This window comes from Erythrolamprus reginae, chromosome 1, assembly GCF_031021105.1.
Source record: "Erythrolamprus reginae isolate rEryReg1 chromosome 1, rEryReg1.hap1, whole genome shotgun sequence".
Lineage (NCBI taxonomy): Eukaryota > Metazoa > Chordata > Lepidosauria > Squamata > Dipsadidae > Erythrolamprus > Erythrolamprus reginae.
The window spans coordinates 333,647,446-333,668,524 of NC_091950.1; the positions used below are offsets into that span (position 1 = coordinate 333,647,446).

A 21,079-nucleotide genomic window follows, 5' to 3' on the forward strand; every position below is an offset into this window, starting at 1 on the left:
GAAGCTAAATTTCATTTCATTTCATTTATTAGATTTGTATGCCCCCCCCCTCTCCGCAAATCTCGCCGAGATACACACCATAGATCTGGAGCTGCATGCGCAGGGCACTGGTGGTGGTGGGAGAAGCAACCCTTGCCTGATGGCAGGGCCTCGTTTAACAACCGGGGTGAGAAATGTCACAAAACGGAACAACACTCACTTAACAAATTCTTGAAAGTTAACCTAAATTTTGGGCTCAGCTTGCAGCCATAAATCAAGGATTACCGGCTATCCCTTTCAATTCTTTGAACCACACGGCGCCTCGCTCGACTTTGCCGGGTGGAACCCACAGGACAGCTGAGAGATCCCACACAACGCCTTCCATGTCGGCCGCTCCCCCTTCTCTCTCACTCGCTCGCTCTCTCTCCGTTTCCTTTCAGGGCCGGTCCTGAAAGCGAAGGCCCGGGGAAGGCGGGGCGGGCTGAGGCGAGGCCGGCCAAAGGGGGCGGGCCCGAGCCGGACAGAAAGAGGCTTTTTTTCCTCCTCCCTCAATGCAGGCGGGAGGAGAGGCAGCGCGGCGTTGTTTTGTCGCCGCGGCTTAAAGTCGGCTTTTTGCCTTCCGAGCCCGAGCGCCATGAGCGCGCCGGGGCTGCCTTGGAGCCTCGACAGCGGCGGGTCGGGGCTGCCTCCGCTGCCCAAGAGCCTGAGCGGCTTGCTGAATTCTTCTTCCAGCGGAGGCGCCCCTGGCGGAGCCGGGGGGCGCTGGAGGGACCTGGAGCGGCTCTACGCGCAGAAGTCCCGCATTCAGGACGAGCTGAGCCGGAGAGGCAGCGGCGGCGGCGGAGGAGGGGGGCGAGGATCCCCGCGTCCGCCGAAGCCCCCTAACCTCGACGCCGCCTTGGCCCTGCTCCGTAAAGAGATGGTGAGTAGGCGGCGGCGGCGGCTGCCAAGACCGCCCCGGGAGCTGCTGGGGCGCACCGCCGGGAAGAAGCGGCGCATTCCTGGGCGCAGGGGGGGGGGGGAGCTGTGTCCTTGGAACATTTTTGGATCTTTTCCCCTCCCTTGTCTGTGCACTTTCACGAATTTTTATTTATTATTATTTATGGGTTCGATTTGTATGCCGCCCAACTCAACTGTGGGCGGCTCACAACTAACATAAACAATGCACGCAATATAAATCTGAAACTATCCAAAAAGAGAAAGATTTTAAAAAATCAATTTTAAAATCTCGGAGAGGGACGGCATAAAAGTCAGTCAGTCAGTCAGTCAGTCAGTCAGTCAGAGAAATAGATAAGACTGACGGACAGACAGGCAGACGAATCCATCCATCCCACAATAAAAACCATGCGTATCCTTTATGTGGATATGCGTGCGTGGAAATGCTCTACACTGAAAATCCCTCATCGTGCCAGGGTTTAATTTACACACACACACACATACACGCACACACAAATAGGGCAATGCCAGCCTTGGGTTTTTTTTAGTGAGGAGAAGAAAATCAGGGTAAGTCAGCCTCCTGGGAGGGCAGCCCTGGATATTCGCGACTGGCACCTAGAAAGTCTAGCCTGTCTGAAACGCGTGGCCGAATAAACAAGTCGCTTGCCACTTGGCTCCCAAAACTTTAAAAAAAATATTGCACCAATCGCTCCACCTCAAGCGTGTATCTAACACGTTTAGAAGCTATATTCTCCAGCCCTGGGTTCTCTCTCTGATGATATACAGTATACTGCTCAAAAAAATAAATAAAGGGAACATTCAAAGAATACATCCTAGATCTGAATGAATGAAATATTCTCATTGAATACTTTGTTCTGTACAAAGTTGAATGTGCACAACAGCATGTGAAATTGATTGTCAATCAGTGTTGCTTCCTGACTGGACAGTTTGATTTCACAGAGGTTTGATTGACTTGGAGTTATATTGTGCTGTTTAAGTCTTCCCTTTGTTTGTTTTTTGAGCAGTGTATATTCTTGGCTTGCGTTTTTTGATTTATTTATTTTTTTAAGCCAGATGGGTGGGTTGCTTGGAAACTTTTGTGAGAGTTTTAAGGCGCAGATTCTCTGAATTGTGAAATGCTTTCTGAAATTTTAAGTCAGGCTAGAGGAAAAAAACCCTCCATTTAATAATGCTGCTGTTTGCATATTGGGCAGCATATAGGGCCAGATTATCTTTGAGATCGTCTCCTGCCACATAGCTCCCAGCAACCGATAAGAGCCCACAGGGTTGGCCTTCTCCGGGTCCTTCAACTAAGCAGCATTGTTGGCGGGGCCACAGGGGAGGGTCTTCTCTATGGTGGCACTGGCTCTCTGGAACCAATTACCTCCTGAGATCCGTACTGCCCCCGCTCTACTGGCTTTCTGGGAAGCCTTAAAGACCTGGGTCTGCCTGCAGGCCTGGGGGCCATGATCAATTGACACACCTTTGATCCAGCCACAATAAGCTTGTATGATTGGATTTTAAATTTTTTATATTATTTTTTAGATGTTATAAGCCACTCAGAATCCTTCGGGAGTTGGGTGGCATACAAATTTAATGAATAAAATCAATCAATAGATAAATATAGTGGTGAAAGAGAACAGGTGGGAGGTTGCAAGCTCCAATCACATATCTTCGAGTTTACGGTGGCACAGGAGTGTGGGGAAAGGGAGGTAGATGTATTACATAGATATATATCTATGCTTCAGAAATTACTCAGAAAGTAGATGAAGCCCTTTCATTCTTGAAATGCATTTACAGGATATAAATACTTGATGGGTTTTGACAAAATAGCCAGTCCTATTTTATATTGAAATAATTTAATGAAGCAAGACAGTGCCCTGGTTGTGGAGGCTCTTCCCCAGCAGGATTAGATTATTTTTACTCTGCTGCCTTCTAAAACTCTTATTTAAGATCCTTTTTAAAAATCCTGCCTTTATTATTATAAATAACTCAAGATGTCAAACACATCTATTGCCCCTTTCTTCTCCTATTGCTACCCCCCCCCCCCCCAAAAAAACCCCGACCCCGTGAGTGATTCTCTCTATCTCTGTGTTCTTGGTTTTTAGACAGGTGCTTTAATTACTAGACCAAACTGGCTCCTTTAAATCAAATTTGTTAAGTTTGTTTGTATTAATCTTGGATGTGATAGGCTTTCCTTTTACTCCCATCTCTAAGATTATAAACTGCTTTAGAGCAGTCAATTCCTGGCTGGAAAATTCTTGGAGTTGATGTCCACCCATTTTTAAGTTGCTACAGCTAAGAAATACTGTTTTAGAGCCAAAACCAAAAAGACTCTAAACTTTTGAAAAGTTTAAGCAAAAGTTACTTAAACAACATTAACAATTATAGTCAGACTTGGAAAATTAGTTAGCTGTACAGACAGAGTTTAATTGGTTGGTGAAGAACACGCTAAATTAACTTGAATATCCCATCAGAAATTATTTTAACAAATCACCCTTCAGATATATGAAAGTCTTGGCAGCAGAACAGAAGCTGCTGTTGGCAAGCCAAAGTCTCCCTGAGTCTGTGGAACTGGTTGTAATATTCTCTGGCCTGTGGTAATTACTTAGGTAGTTATTATTACCTCTAAAAACAAACCAGGGATAGTGAATGTAATGTTCTGCCTAGAGTTCAAAGAAAGTAAAAAGCCAATACAAGAATCTCAGCAGGATGGAAAATTTAGATTTCTGATGTCATCTAGAAGATGTTTGGATAAGACATCCTTTTTATTTTGACTGTTTCCCCTCCTCCCATTCTCCAACACTCTTTTTTTTTCTAAATAGGTAACAGGAAACTAAATAGGAAATTTGAAAGCTCTTTTTTCCTCCTAAAACAAAAGAATGTAATTTTATCTATAAGTTCCTCTATTCTATTCCAGCTGGAATTCATTTTTCATCCTGTGTTCTTCCTCAATGGTGTTAGTTTCTTATTTGCATATAGGCAATCTGCCTATAGAACAGCATGGCATGGCATAGAATCGAATTGAATTTTATTGGCCAAATTGCTTTCTTCAGATTTTGAATTAGCATTATTTTATTTTGCTTTGGAAAATGGAATGTGACTTCATGGACATCTTTGATTCTGCGGGTTATTGGCTTTTGCTTTATGCAGGAATGGTCCCTGGGCTGAATGCCGACTCCCGACAGCTGTAAATTAACATTGGTTTTCAAACAAGCAGTCAGTTTACAGACTAAAATATTAAGGAGTATGCCATATTTCATAGCAAATACATGACGGAAGACAGGGCTAATTGACTTAACTCTGAATCACAAGCCTGCCTTTCCATTTGGCTGAAACTGTACCTAAGTAACAATGAATTGTTCTATTGTCATGATCTATTGTCATATAATCTAAAAAAAACCCTTCAACATTCTAGTCTAAACATTTTCTGTGTTTTAAATGTGTGGCTTTAACAAAAGGGAAGTTCCAAAGTAAACAAGTTTTCCACTTACAATGGAGTGAAATAGGATTTAATTATTAGGTACCTGTACTTAAAGCCTTTGTGTTGGATCTATGATATGAAATTCCTAAAGGCAACAGTGATTATTCCTGCCTGGAACATCTCTGATTAAGCAGTCTTTTTTCTTAGTCATAACAACTGCCTCCCCTAAACCGATTCATGTCCCTTTATAAATACGCACCATTCGTTATCATTTTAAATCTGGCTAGCTCAAAATGTGATTAAAAAGCATTTTCTCTTTATATTTGTGGTGTGGTGCTGTCAGCCCAAAAATGAAAAGCTTCTGGAAATATAATCTGAATGCATCATGATGTAGTGGAATGAAAGAAGTGGCAGAGCTAATATACTGTATATACTTTCTCCCTAGTAGTTAAAACCACCCTTATAGCAAGTCTGTCAAAACTCGCCAGTCATGGTCAGAGAACTGAAGACTTCTTCAATTTCAGCATAAGAGAAGCATGCCTTAGACTTCACATTGCTTGTATACCTTGACAGTAATTTATATAGACCAGCTTTATGCCTAGCAGAAGCTAATGGCACCATGGAATCCATACAAACGTGGATCTGGGCCGCATCGCCCTTATATCATACCCACAATCTGCTGCCAACTAGGTTTGAAACAGGAAAACGATTCAGGACAGAAAGCATGGGCATTTCCAGGTAATAATTCTGTCTCACTTGAGAGATAGTGTACATGAAGATCCTGACACTTCATGGGTGAAAGATCACATCCAGCGCCTTCCGAGAAGGAAATGTATCTTCTTTATATGGCAGGGGACTTGGAGCACAGACAAATTCTAACTCTGGTTTGTTAAAAAAACACATACACCAAACTCCGATTTCTCTAATAACTCAGCAAGAACAGTTGCTGAGGAGGGAGAGAGAGAAAAAGAAATGAGTTGGGAGAATCAAGTCCCGTTAGGAGGAAATTCAGAATTATGGCACTTGTATCTTGAGTGGTGCAAGAAAAAAGTGGGAGAATTCAGATACAGAGCAAATATTCCATGATTCATGATAGCTACTTCATATGAGATAGCTAATAAGTAAACAATCACTTTTTTAATAAAATTGTAAAAATTGTAAATTATGTGGCCTAGTGTGTGTTGAAAATATATGTAAAGTTCAGATCTTATCCAATATCTGAATGCCACCAAAAGTCACATGTACAAGAATTATCAGTCCTGTAGGCAGGGGTGCCCAATCCCTGGTTTGTGGACCTATACTGGTCCATGGCATACCAGTACCTGGACATACAAATAAGCGAAGCCCCATCAACGGGATGCAAGCAGAATGCAAAAGCATAGAAAGACCTCCACTGAACTGGTCCCCAGTGCCCAAAAGATTGGGGGCTGCTGTCCTAGGGAGAGTACATTGTAGGAGGAAAAACATGTTGATTTTATTTCACTTTAACTAATTCATGCTTCTGGTGAAGTGAACTATATAGTTCATATATATTTAGGCCTTTCAATAAAATGTATTAATCTGAAAATCAGAAAAATAAAATCAGTCTCACTTCTGATTTCAAGAAATGCAATATTTCTTGGTGTACACTGGGCTACCATTTAGTATTTTCCACTTATTAAGCAGATTTGTAAGTGCCTTCTTTAGGATGGAAGTGCCTAGAATCATGATGGTGAACCTATGGTACGTGTGCCAGCGGTGGAATTCTCTGTGGACATGTGCACTGTCATTGCCAGCTGATCTTCTGGTATCAGGTACTTGAATATCATGTTCCAGTTTGGGCACTCGGTGCCGAAAAGGTTTGCCATCACTGACCCAGAAAATGGAGGTTTACCTCTAAAAAAAAGCTAAGCAAGATCAGGCATGGTTTGTGCTTGGATAGGAAGTCACCAGAATATTCTTGGGCATGAGACAATGTGGGAAGTAAAGGCAAAACAGTAACCATGTCAAATCACTTTTGTATTGTGGCCAGGGGTTAATATGACTTAAGGCAATACAGTATTTACCCTTTTCTTGAGAAAGTGCCAGTTTTCCTCTTTTCCCACTTAGAAAAAAGGAGTTAAAATTCCTCTTGAGTGTTTGTTGCTGGACTCCCTCAGCAAAACTTATGCATTCAGATAAAGACTTCAGATATATACATAGAAATGTATATACAGTGATCCCTCATTTTTCACTGGGGATGCGTTCCAAGACCACCCGTGAAAAACGAATTTCCGTGAAGTAGAGGAAATATATATTTTAATGTATTTAATGAGTACTTGGACTTTTAAAACCCACTCTTTGCAGTAAGCAGCAATTCTATAATGTTTCTCGGCTGTGATATCCTACCAGTTTCTTTAATAGAGTATAGTAGTACTGTAGAAGAATTTTATGAATTTTTAATGGATTTAAATTTTTTAATGGATTTAAGCCCCCTTTGAAAACCCGTGAAATAGCGAATCCGTGAAAGATGAACCATGAAGTGGCGAGGGATTGCTATAGTTAATTACAGGCAGCGGATACTTCCAGGGAATCTGCTTCTTTGTACCAAGTACACTTTCTAAAAAAAATCCTTCTGCATATATGAAAATTTCTGAATATAATATGCTGTATTATTTAAGACAGATATTTTTTTGCAAGAGACTAAAAGGTGAATGTAAAATAATATGTAGAATAATGGGAAAATTTGCTTTGATGTACAGAATGAAGTAAGAACAAGAGTGCTACTAGGAAAATTCAATAAAAATCCAAAGTTTAAAGCAAATACTTTCTTTCAAAAATTGAAAAGACAACTCTGCATATGGGCATAATTGGATAGACAATAGCAAAATCAAATTGATTTATGTATGTGCAAACAAAGGTGGGGAAGCTCTGTTCTGTCAGGGGGAAAAAAAGATCTGGTATTGACTGTGGCTTAAGATCGTGAGGTTCTTCTTGCAAATTTTACAAAAACAAATTTTCAGGCCAAAAACACATTCTCAGCAATATGGGGTGAAGATGAAGAATAATGTGAATGAATTACATGTAGTCCTCAACTTACAACCATTTGTTTTTAGTGATTGTTTGAAGTGGCACTGTACTTAAGGTTTTGCCATCTAGATTTCAACTATTCAGAGAATGACAACTGCCAGATGTAAATGTTGGATTCAAAACCGGCAGCTGAGATCACGTTGCTAATATCCAGTGAATAATGGAATATGTCTGTTTTTATCTAGGGTTTTTGTTTGTTTCTATTCCAACTGCTTCCTGATAATCTTTAATAGGCAGTTGGTGTGGCTGAATTTATCATGTTGTTAAAAGAGTATCCCCACAAGAGCACTTGTGCACTTGGTAAATTGCCTATTAAAAATGATCAGGAAACAAAGTTAAGATACAATACAGGTAGTGATGCTCAGGTTGTGATGCAATTGGGACTGGAATTTCTGTCACTAAATGATGCAACCCTAAAACGTGATGACACATGGTCACATTGCTTATCAGCAGCAATCTCAGCAGTTCCTGTTGCCATTGTTAAGGGAGGATTGTAGAGCATTCAGCAAGCACCTCACATGACCTCAATATGGGAAGCAATATCAAAACTTTTTCAAGCGAGCAGGCTGTTGGGCAAAGCAGTGAGTTGGTAGGCCAGAGCCACAGGTGAGTGGCTCTGTCTCTTCACTGGCTGTCCTTGTTACCATGGCTACACCAGTCATGAATATTCTAACACAGGGGTAGGCAAAGTTGGCTCTTCTATGACATGTGGACTTCAACTCCCAGAATTCCTGAGCTAGCATGATCGTCTCAGGAATTCTGGGAGTTGAAGTCCACAAATCATAGAAGAGCCAACTTTGCCTACCCGTTCTAACAAGTGCTACAGAGTGCAGGCAAGTGGGAGCTGTGAGTGGACAATGCTGAGCACAAGATCCCCATACCACCCAGCAGCTCCTTGGAAGAAAAAGCAGTGGGAATGGCAGTGACTTGCAAACTCTTGCCCATTTCCCCATTGACTCAGCTTGTTGGGATGCTGGCAGGGAAGGACAGAAATGGTGATCAGATGACCAGAGAAATACAGTACTCCAGTTGTTGTCATTACGAGGCTGTTGTCAAGTGTCCGAATTGTGGTTGTGGGAACACTGCGATGGCCACAACTTCTAGGACTGATTGTAAGTCGCCTCCCCCCCCCCAATTTAGCATTGTCATAAAGACTGTGTTAAATCTAGAAAAATATTGTAGTGCAAAGACATCCTAACTTCAAAAGTATGTTTTGTCAGTGTTAACATACAGTTGTGAAAGTGGGATAATCAGAAATCCTGAATAAAAGTAAATTGAGGACTATGCATTGTGCTTCTGGATAAGTAAGGTAGTTGATAGCTGCAAGAAGAAAAATAATCCTGTCCTAGATGGGACTTGAGTTAGACTGAGTAACAAAAACACTAATAATGAGGCTAAAGCTTACATACTTCGAACACAATGTAAATGCAAGAGTATTTGGACAAAATCCAGTTGCTCGGAAAAATCAGATTTTAAAGAGGCTGACAGCAGATAAGATGGGCAGATGTTATCACTGATGACACAAGCATGACCACACAAAAGTTTGAAGAGCTCAAGTTATACAATGAATAATGAAAGGCAACTGGTATCATCCAATTGTTTTGTGCTACAAATACCTTAGTCAATAGTCAGATACTCTGCTAATTGCAGTCCAGTTGTATTCCATCATTGAAGATATATCACTCAAATAGAGTTTTACATTGTGCTGGCGATACTATCTTTATCTGGCAGCAATTAAAGCCAAAAACCTACATTTGTGTTTTCTATTCCTTCTCTTCAATGCAGTCTTTGAAGCTATTTGTTCAGATGCAAATTACCCCCAAACCAAATAGTCATTTTAACAAGCCATGGAAATGAATGGGACTGAGATGTGTTATTTTCTTCCTAGCTTTGGCCTGATCTTAGTGGAGAGATGGTAAAGTTTGTGATATTGTTATTATTTTAAACAGTGCACTTATCACGCAACATGCACATTGACATCCCTCAGAATCCTTTACTCTGATTTTAATATGTATACAGACTGAGGAAATTTATACAATGATTGGGCAATACAAATTTATAAAATCATATAAATATAGTAAGGATAACAAATATATATATAAGGAATCTGGAGTTTGGCTGTCTGATTTATGTATAATAATGAGATTGTATAAGAAACTAATTAGGTGGAAGTACCGTACTATTGTATCTGTATTTGTATCTCTTGAATATTTTTCTTGACATCAAAAAGATTCTGTATTATTTAAATTACTTCTAGCTTATATATGTCTTGTGCCCATTTCAAAAACTTGTTTACTGGGATACATTTTCTCTCTGCTTTGCCTAATGTATACGTTTTACTACATCAAGACAAGATATTCAAGTTAATTTTAACATTGCCTTGTAATTATTTATTTTGATTAACAAATGAAGTCATATTTTGGTCCACCTAAAAGCAGGAAAACAGTAGTAATTACCTGAAAGCAGTGCAACACTGCTATATTTGTGGGGGTGGGGTGGTTTTTTTGCAAGTAAAATAATATAAATCTAATAAATAATAATAATATTGGAATCTGCAGTGTGTAAATTTAAATGCAACAGAGAAGTATTCTGTTTTCTTCCTCTTTTCTTCAGAAGTTTGTAAATACTGTATGAGCAGTTGCCTAAACGGCAGGAGAGAATGGGGTTTCAGAAAAAATACGCTTTCTTTGATTTAACTGCTGTATCTGTCTTTAGTTGTGAATGAGTTAAATACAAAGGTATTTAAGAAAGTGAGGCTTTGGCTAGTCAAAAATGTCTGGCAAATGTCCAAATACCATAGTTCAGTCTTCCTGTATAATTGACGGGTATGCTGTTTTTCTTAATATTGGAATTTTTTGGTGTTTTTTTGAGGAAGATAAAATCATTGTGGTAGGAAGAATATGGACGGGCCAGAGTCTTACAGATAAAATCAAGCATAATATTAACATGTGTTTTCTTTCTTACTAGGTTGGCCTCCGGCAGCTGGATATGTCATTACTGTGTCAACTGTACTCTCTTTATGAGTCAATTCAGGAATATAAAGGTGCCTGCCAAGCAATATCAAGCGCAGACTGTGCATATGCCCTGGAAAATGGCTTTTTTGATGAGGAAGAGGAATTTTTTTAAAAAGAATATTTCTTAGGAAAGCCTTTTTTGTTGTTGTTTTTGGCGTGCAGCTGGAGTTGGCAGTTAAAGAAATGAGCAGTGTTCAATTGGAACTCAAAGTACATTCTTCCTTCTGCTCAAGAAGAATTGCTCCATTTATTTCTGACGTTCTGCTTAACCCAGGTTACACATTATGTAAATCCTGCCCTAGGAAAATAGTGTGCCATGAATTTTGATGCCTCCCAAAGCATGCTTGACAGGTCACGTCAGTGTAATTTGCTCACGGGGTGTTTTTAGATGGCAGATGTTGAAAGCTATCTTTTTATAAGCAGAAGGGTGTCACTAAACATGAAATCCACGCCATCTCTAATATTCTGACATGTAAAATGTAGTTATATATTTTGTGTGTTTGTAATCACTGAATAGACCCCATTACCATAAGCAACACTTTTTAAAAAGCCTCTGATCTGAAGGATTGGAGTTTTTCCTGTTCTATACATAAAAGATGAATTCTTAACATCACAATAGTTTAAACCAGGGGTCTCCAACCTTGGAAACTTTAAGACTTGTGGACTTCAATTCCTAGAATTCCTCAGCCACCAAAGCTGAAGTCCACAAGTTGAAGTTCACAAGTCTTAAAGTTGCCAAGGTTGAAGACCCCTGGAACTTTAAACTTCTTTCAAAGTTTTTAATTGGGTTGATGATCCAGTTCCCGTTCTTTCTTCCTAATGTTTGAATGACTGTATAATATAGAATAGAATGTAATAAAATTGTGTAACCCTTCCTATATATTTTTCCCAAATGCAACAAGAACAATCAAAGCAGTTCATTGTACACTTTGCAGCTACCTTAGCTTGCATAACTGTAATTTAGTTGTTCATTTTCCAGCTAGTAATTTAAGTTTAACATACAGGGACTCACAGCATCATTTGTAATACTAAAATGTTTGGAAGACAAATGGTCAATTTGTTTCTTACGGTCCAAAAAGACTTTAATGTGTATGTTATTATATACAGTGGGGCTTTTTTGTACTATAAGAAATGAACATTTAAACTGGAACTGTAATTTGTTCAGCATTTTCATGGACATGTAATTGAGCACTTGGAGGTAGCTAAGGAAAGTTGCATGGCTGCCTTGGTGGATTAAAGTGAATTCAGAAACCCACAACCTACCTCACATGATGAAGTTTATAGAAACCCTAAGCAGAAGATGGAAACCTCTGAACTGGTCTTATGCATAATGGTCAGAATCTGATTGGTTTCAGCTTCCTGGAATACTTCCACAAATTATATTTGCATCAGGAAAGTCTTTGGCCATGTAGGAATATGACACCATGTAAATAACTGGTTTGTTTTCATGTGGAAGACCTATTTTAAGATCTGAATTTTCAACTTCAAAGAGAGACAACAAATAACAAACCTTTCAAGCATGTTAACTTTGTGTCCAAAAGGAACAACAAAAATGTGTTAAAAGGACAATTACATTCATACATTTATTGTAGCAGCTTCTATAATCTACTGTGTTGTTGTATTGTACATTACGTCCATACCTGTTATGTGATCCTGCCAAGTCTGTCACAAATACTTCTGCACATTAAAAGAGATCTATGCTTTCAAAATCTAAGGAATTCAACTGAGAGCGTGCACATACACACACAAAAAGAATTGGCCCATTGGGGAAATGGATGGCATATAAATATATATACGTACAGTATATATATAATAATAGCCTAGCAAAACAGCCTGACCCATTCGACTCTTTTTGAAACAATTTTTTTTACTAGCTTTATTTTTTGTGCTGATTGACTCCATCGATAAAATCGGGGAAATTGGAGACGACGCCCTTGTTGCTGAAATCAATTATTTATTTAGCAAATGATGGCTGAACTAAATGATACACTGGTTCTCTAGATTAACTGTGGGTTGGCTTCCACTAAAATCAGTGGGACAAAGCATCCAATTTAAGATGAAACCAACCAATGTAATAAGGATTCAAATAAACATTTTATCCTCCAGAGACTGATGAACTGTAATCCTTATCATGCTCAGTATTGAGAATATTGGCAAGTATGTGGAAAGTATAGAACTGTAATGTGTGCCAAGCTGTGTATCTACCCTGGCAAATATGTTCTATACTTGTGGCCTTGATTCATATAACATGTAAAGGTTTCCAGACTGATAAAGAATTCAGAGCAGTAGTGGGTTCTAAATGCTTTTGCTACTGGTTCATGTTCATTCATTTGTGTGACACTTCTGTGCATGCGCAGAGGCATCCTGGGTGGGTGGGCGGAGCCTCTCAACGATGCTACTGGTTTGGAGAAAGAGGCCGAACTGAGAGCAACCTACCGCTGGTTCAGACACTCCTCATTTAGGACTTAATGAAATATCGTAGTTCTTGGTCCCTAAGACGGCAGTTAGAAAAAAAAGAAGTTTCCACACCAATGCTTTGGGATACATTGGTTTAAGAGGGAGAAGAGTTCATCGACAGAATTCTTGTAACCCTGTGTCCTTTATCTGGTAACTCTTGTTTAAAAAAAGTCTTGCACAGGAGGGAAAAAATCACGTTTGATTTTGGCAGATGCCAGGAGTTTGATATAAAGCTATTTTTAAGAAGCAATTATGCCAGTTACACTGACTTAAAGGGGCTGATGATGTCTTCATTTTTTAGCATGGTTATTCCCAATCTAATCACTCTCTGGATATATATTCTAGAACAGAGGTCTTCAAACTTAGCAACTTTAAGACTTGTGGACTTAAAACTCCCAGAATTCTCCAGCCAGGTATGCTTTCTGGGAGTTGAAGTCCACAAGCCTTAAAGTTGCCAAGTTTGAGGATCCTTGTTCTAGAAAGTTTAGTCAGCGTAGTCAAAGGCCTGGGAATTCTGAGAACCTGTTTCAGGAAATAACTAGTGAAGCCGGGGTGGTAAGATAGTGTCAGAACAACACACAAAACGCATCATGTTTTAGGAGTTGCTCGGCCCTTGCATAAAAGATGTGCACAAATGAGGCTTGAGAGAAAAATGGCAATGCAGAACTTCTACAGGAACGGCTTGTTCTTTCACAACTAAAGGAGGATGTAAAGTGTAGAGTAAGGGGTCTCTAATCCTGGCAACTTTAAGACTTGTGAACTTCGACTCCCAGAATTCTTCAGCCAGGTTACCTTAAAGACCACTGATACATATTCTAATAGCGTAGTAGTCTCAAATGCTGAACCTTGTTTGTTGTCTTTGATCAAGAAGCTGACATTTGGCTGCACTGCAAATAGTCCTCAACTTATGATCCAAACTGAGTCCAAAATTTCCATTGCTAAGCAAGACAAAATGTTGCCCAATTTTACAACCTCTCTGGCCAGTTGTTAAGTGAATCACCGCAGTTACTAAGTTAGTAATATGCTTGTTAAATGATCTGACTTCTTCATAAGTCACAAAAGGTGATCTCAGAACCATCAAGAACACATGCCAGTTGCCAAGCATGCAAAATTTGATCACGTAACCATGGGGTTGCTGCAGCGGTTGGGTGAAAAATGTCATAAGTTCATTTTTTTACTGCCATTATAACTCTGAATGGTCATTAAATTTATTTATTTATTTATTAGATTTGTATGCCGCCCCTCTCCGTAGACTGAATGGTTGTAAGTTGAGGACTACCTGTATTAGTTATACTCCAATAGGCTGTTTAAAATCTGAAATGTCATGGTAAAATCAGAACCTACGGTAATTTGCATAAATTGCATAAAGTTTTTAAGATTACAGACTGCAATAAAAATTGTTCTTTTAAATATTGTTTTTATTTGTTGTAAGCTACCCAGAGTCCTTGAGAAGTTGGGCAGCATATAAATTAAATTGATAAATAAATAGTCTCATGGTCTAACAGGGAAAAATATAATTGCTGAATGTATTTCTTTTGTTGTATGTTTCTTTTAACAATATTATTGTAGGAAATTAAAATGACAGGAAATCCATATCCTATTCTTTGAACTTTGCAGAAAGTTCACTGTACATCTGAAAGAATTCTTGAAAAGTTGTATTAGCCCTTCCTGTGTCTGACACAAAAGCAACTACAACTTCCTGACTGTATGAAATCTAAAAAAAGGAAATGAAATATAGCTTAATCTTGGTAGTCAGACAACTGATTTAAAATAACCGACTACAGAACAATCCCGAGTCTAATGGGCTGTATGCACTATTTCAAATATATGTTATATGATTATTTTCTACTCTACTTACTTTTAAAGAAATGTCAGTGCGCAACCCACGTATCTGAAACAATGGATAGTGTAATTCAACTCTCACAAAAACAAGAAAGATCAAGTTTAGATAAAATTCTCTGTATTTATACTTGAACGGAAGGGCTTGCTTAGGAAAGGGCTATTTTGTAGGCGTTCCATCAGAAGGGCTCTGATGTATGGGTTGGCCTTCTCCTTTATGTGTTATGAATCAGTAGCATAATAGGACCTGAATCCCTTCTGTCTGCTTTGGAACTCACAACAGGAAGAATATTGACTGCCTAAATCAGGTGCGGTAGTGATCTTTATGATGGGCTGACCTCTTCTGGCCCATTTTGTGGAAGGAGGAATTCAGGGAAAGTGCTCTTTTAAATCTGAATCCACCATTTCCTTCATTTGGAGGTGTGTGAGCATGGCTGCCACCACAGTATCTAACTGGTTGAGATCAACCAGCTGTTTCTGAATGTTCAAATATGGTTTTTCTTTCTGAATAAAGAATGCAATGGATATTCTGTGGGCAACGCTCAATCCACCGGACTCAAAACTAGCAAGTACAATACGTTATTTACAGAGATGCGCAGATTTCAATGATTGAATATAACAAATATTTAACGATCACATGGTCCGACCTGTATGGTGCTGTAGTTAAAACAGTCGTCGAGGACCAGAAGGACACACATTCTTTTGATAGTGGATCATTTGGTAAAAGCATCTAGAATCATACGTTCAATTTGGCCTTTCACATTACTGTACTATCTCTCATCACCCCCCCCCACCCCCCAAAATACTATCAAGCACTCTGTCGTCCTAAAATGCTGTTGGAAGCAAATTCTCATTGTTCCTTCCTGTTTTGCCAGCAACAGCAAAACTAAACATCCTACTGCATACAATGAGAGAAAATACATTTAAACCAACTGGGCACTACAGTAGAGCCAACAAATCCACGGTTCTCCCCAATGCAATCACATTCTCTTTGGGGGATTTCCAAAGTTGGAGAGTCCAAAGTTGGAGATTCCTATTCCCCGAAAATGATGGCCCCGAGTAGAAAGGAAGAGAGGGAATTCCCTTTCTAATCCATCCTGTGTGTGTTAATCTTGTCAAAACCGATTAATATAATGAACTATTATCTATCCAATTTTCTATGCATGAATTCAATAAATATACACACTGAGACCTTTATCCCAATCAGATTTCAGGCCACGCTACATATACTCAGCAGAAACCTGGACCAGCCAGCGACTTATTTGTTGCCAAATAGAGAAAGAGTAATTTTTTCTCTTAATGACCTATTGGCTTATCTATAAAATGTAAATTCTGCTGCTAAGAACACATTCCTATGAAGCTACTCAAAGTTCAGATTGCTCAACATGTTGTCTGGTATTTCTACAGACATCTGGCATTCTTTTCCAATTCAAAAAAGAACAAGAAGGGAAAAAAAGAACAGAATCTCAGGAAAGCCAAGGAAATGGCTTCTTGCTGCGAAATATCCCTTAGTTGTCCCCCTCAAAAATATCTCAGCATCTTTAGTATTTTAAAATTTAGTCCAGATTTCTTTGGGATGAATTATTTTTAATTTTCTTTTTGTTCTTTCTACGGTATTTAAATTGTACAAAGAAATACAAATATTATTTCAATCTATATGCATGCCTTTTTTTTTTGCATTTTCTAATACAGTGGAACCTCGACATACGAGCAGCTCTACTTACGAGCTACTCGAGATAAGAGCTGGGAGGGGAGCGACATTTTTGTTCGCCTCCCGAGCTCACATTCGGGATACGAGCGCCAAGGAGCTGTCTCCTGAAGCCGAACGCTAACTTCCGCGTTCGGCTTCAGGAGACAGCTCCTTGGCGCTCGTATCCCACGTGTTTTAAAAGGTTGCAGCCGGCCTGGGGGGCTCGGGGGGGTGCTGGCAAGCCCCCCAGGCCGGCTGCAACCTTTTAAAACACGCGCGCCGCTTCGCAGCTGTCTCCTGAAGCCGAACGCGGAAGTTAGCGTTCAGCTTCAGGAGACAGCTGCGAAGCGGCGCGCGTGTTTTAAAACGTGGCAGCCGGCCTGGGGGGCTCGGGGGGAAGCCCCCGAACCCCCCAGGCCGGCTGCCACGTTTTAAAACACCCGCGCCGCTTCGCAGCTGTCTCCTGAAGCCGAACGCTAACTTCCGCGTTCGGCGGCAGCGGTTTTTTTTGTTGTTGCACGGATTAATTGACTTTACATTGTTTCCTATGGGAAACAATGTTTCGTCATACGAGCGTTCCGACTTACGAGCCTCCTTCCGGAACCAATTAGTCTCGTAAGTCGGGGTTCTACTGTATAAAAGCAAAAAAAACGTACAGAGAAACAGTACATGGAATTTCATTCCATTGTAATAACTTTTCTGATAAACTGAGAGTTTGTATCATTTCTTCCTCCTCCTCAATTCCTTACTCTGAGATATTGTATATTTTCCTAAGAATAACCCCATTAAGAAAGACAGTTTGGTGTAATGGTTAAGGCATAAGGCTAGATAGTGGAGAACTGTGAATTTTAGTTCCATCTTGGTTATGAAGCCAGCTGAGTATAGCTGATCCCGCTATATAGAGCGCTGGTGAGACCACATTTGGAATACTGTACTGTGTTCAGTTCTTGAGACCTCACCTACAAAAAGATATTAACAAAATTGAATGGGTCCAAAGACGGGCTACAAGAATGGTGGAAGGTCTTAAGCATAAAACGTATCAGGAAAGACTTAATGAACTCAATCTGTATAGTCTGGAGGACAGAAGGAAAGGGGGGGACATGATCGAAACATTTAAATATGTTAAAGGGTTAAATAAGGTTCAGGAGAGAAGTGTTTTTAATAGGAAAGTGAACACAAGAACAAGGGTGCACAATCTGAAGTTAGTCGGGGGAAAGATCAAAAGCAACATGAGAAAATATTATTTTACTGAAAGAGTAGTAGATCCTTGGAACAAACTTCCAGCAGACGTGGTTGGTAAATCCACAGTAACTGAATTTAAACATGCCTGGGATAAACATATATCCATCCTAAGATAAAATACAGAAAATAGTATAACGGCAGACTAGATGGATCATGATGTCTTTTTCTGCCGTCAGTCTTCTATGTTTCTATGAGTAATCTTGGGTGAGACAATTTGAGCTCCAGGAAGGAAGCAATGGCAAACCACTTCTGAAATCCTGATATGAAAACTGCAGGGACTTATTTGGGTAGTCACCAGCAGTAACAATTACACAAAGACACCAAACTACTACAACAACAAAACCCCAGCAAACATTAAACACAGGGTTGGATGGTGGGGTTTTTAAAAAATTAAATAATACAGGTTTGTATAGTGGACATCAACAGCAATATAGGAAACGACAGTGGTACCTCTACTTATGAACTTAATTCGTTCCATGACCAGGTTCTTAAGTAGAAAAGTTTGTAAGAAGAAGCAATTTTTCCCTTAGGAATCAATGTAAAAGCAAATAATGCATGCGATTGGGGAAACCACAGGGAGGGTGGAGGCCCTCTTTCCTCCCAGGAGATTCCTAGAGAGGCCCCATGGAGGCTTCTCCCCGCCTTTTCCGGCCCTGTTTCCTCCCAGGAGATTCCTAGAGAGGCCCCATGGAGGCTTCTACTTGCCTTTTCTGGCCCTGTTTCCTCCCAGGAGATTCCTAGAGAGGCTTCTACTTGCCTTTTCCAGTTACAGTTTCAGAGGCTCCGGTTTGTAAGTAGAAAATGGTTCTTGAGAAGAGGCAAAAAAATCTTGAACACCTGGTTCTTATCTAGAAAAGTTTGTAAATAGAGGCGTTCTTAGGTAGAGGTACCACTGTACAGGAAACAGCTGTAGGCCATCCCAAAGAGGAAGCATATTTGGGGCCTGTTAGCCTGCGGATAAGAGCAATAGCAGTAGCACTTAGACGTATATACCGCTCCATAGTGCTTTACAATACTCTCTGAGCAGTTTACAAATGTCAGCATATTGCCTCCAATACTCTGGATTCTCATTTTATCTACCTGAGAAGATGAAATGGTAAGTCAACCTTGAGCCAGTCAAATTGGACTCCTATGACACTTAAAAAAATACGGGTTTTTCCTCACTTAACGACCATTACAGCACTCCCTCCCAAGGTCATGTGATCAAATTACAGATACCTGTCATTTATGACAGCAGCTGTGTTCCCAGGGTCTTGTGAGCACCTTCTGGAACGCAAAGTCAATAGGGATGCCAGATTCAATTAGCAACTGTGGCAAGAAAAGTCATAAAATGAGGGAAGACTCACTTAACAAATGTTTCATTTAGCCACAGAAATTTTGGGCTCATCTATGGTCATTAAGTGAATCACAAATGAGCTTGTAACCGTAATATTCCTTCTTTTGTCATTACTCAAACCAATTCCACAGCAGGATGTATGGGGGCTCCTTCCTCCCTGTTCTTCATTCCTTCCCTCTTTCCGTCCCTTTTTAGCAGGCAGGTAAATGGCTGCTTCTGGATGGGGCATGGACTAAGGCAGTGTTTCCCAACCAGTGTGCCACAGCACACTAGTGTGCCGCGAGACATGCTCAGGTGTGCCGCGAAAAAGGAAGCTCAGCTTCTGGTCTCGCAACTTTTTGCTGAGAGTGCGAAAAGCAAAAAGTTGTGAGACCGGAAACTGAGCTTCCTTCTTTGCGCCTTCCAGGTTTTCCAGCAGCAGTAGCACTCTGCCCGGCTGGAGCTTCCCTGGCGGCGGCAGCAGGTGAGCTTTGGGGCCCAGCGGGAGGGTGGCGGCAGTGGGAGGGTGGTGGCGGCAGCGGCACCGGGCAGTAGCTGCTGGGCAGCGGCAGGGTGGCCGGCTGTGAGCCAGAACTCCAGGACAGAGGCAACGATGGCTGGACATGTTGCTGTATGCCATACATGCTGGCATTGCGTGGCTGGCACTTGCCTGCTGGCTGGGCCGGGACGGAGGCTCCAGCCCCACGCCCATGCCCAGCGCAACGCCAGCATGTACGGCGTCTAGCAACACGTTCAGCCGCCGCCGTCGGTGCCTCCATTCCGGAGCTCCGCCTCACAGCTGACCACCCTGCCGCCGCCCCACGGCTACTGCCCAATGCCGCTGCTGTGGCGTGGTGTACGAGAAAGAGAGAGAGAAAGAAATAGAGATAGCAAGAGAGAGAAAGAGATAGCAAGAGAGGGAGAGAGAGAAAGAGAGAGGGAGAGGGGGGAGAAAGAGAGAAAGCAAGAGAGAAAGAGATAGCAAGAGAGGGAGAGAGAGAAAGAGAGAAAGAGAGAGAGAGAAAGCAAAAAAGAGAAAGAGAGAGATAGCAAGAGAGAGAAAGAGATAGCAAGTGAGAGAGAAAGAGAGAGGGAAAGAGAGGGGGAGAGAGAAAGAAAGAGAGAGAAAGCAAAAAAGAGAGAGATAGCAAGAGAAAGAGATAGCAAGAGAGGGAGAGAAAGAAAGAAAGAAAGAAAGAAAGAGATAGCAAGAAAGAGAGAGTTAGAAAGAGAGAGAGATAGCAAGAAAGAGAGAGATAGAAAGAGAGAGATAGCAAGAAAGAGAGAGTTAGAAAGAGAGAGATAGCAAGAAAGAGTTAGAAAGAGAGAGGGAGAGAGAGGGGGGAGAGGGAAAGACAGCAAGAGAGAGAGAGAAAGAGGGGGGAAGGAGGGTGAGGTAAAGACATAGAGGGAGGGAAGGAGGGAGAGAAAAAGAGCAAAAAAGAGAGGAGGAAGGGAGAAACAAAGAGGGATGGAGAGAGGGAAAGAAAGCGGAAGGAAGGAAGGGAGAGAGAGAGAAATAGAGCGAAAGGGAGGAAGAGATATTTTTTTTGTCCAAACTTTTTTAGCCCCCCCCCCCCCCCGCCTCAATGTTCTCCAGGATTTTGTAAATGTGAATAATGTGCCGCGGCTCAAAAAAGGTTGGGGAACACTGGACTAAGGGATTGCAAGACTGGGAACTGACAGAACTTCAAAAATAAAGGTTACACGAGTGTAGCAGCAGCCCAGCTGTGCTGCGTGAGCCTATAATACTGAAACAGACATTGGTTCACTAAACGTTATTCCCTTAGGAGTCATGGGTCCTAAATTTTGGACACATTCTGTAAGTTAGCACATTTGAGGTATCTCTATTCAAAAACTGTTGACCTGTGATGCACCATTTTCATCTAGAAAATGTCACAATAATGAGAGTTTTCGTAGCATATGGATAAACTTTACTCCTTTATTTATTTCCAAAAAAAGTCTTGTCACTTTCTTGATAATAACAATGGTACTGATTTAGCTTTAACTGTTAAAGATAATCTACTAATAGTTTTGCCCGTGCAAAACCTGCTTAGCCTTAAAATAATCTAAACCAGACAATACTGGCTCTTATTATCCTGTAGCCAGCCTAAATTGATTTCAGTTTGGAATTG

The 21,079-nt window shown here is 40.7% G+C and overlaps 1 protein-coding gene across 1 annotated transcript; it reads left to right on the top strand.

Annotated features, from left to right (window-relative positions):
- Window positions 1-488: 488 nt before the first annotated feature.
- On the top strand, window positions 489-12,508 carry FAM89A (family with sequence similarity 89 member A). The gene is made up of 2 exons (XM_070733931.1): window positions 489-901; window positions 10,355-12,508. The coding sequence occupies exons 1-2, from the start codon at window positions 614-616 to the stop codon at window positions 10,511-10,513; spliced, it is 447 nt and encodes a 148-aa protein (XP_070590032.1). The 5' UTR covers window positions 489-613; the 3' UTR covers window positions 10,514-12,508.
- Window positions 12,509-21,079: the final 8,571 nt, after the last annotated feature.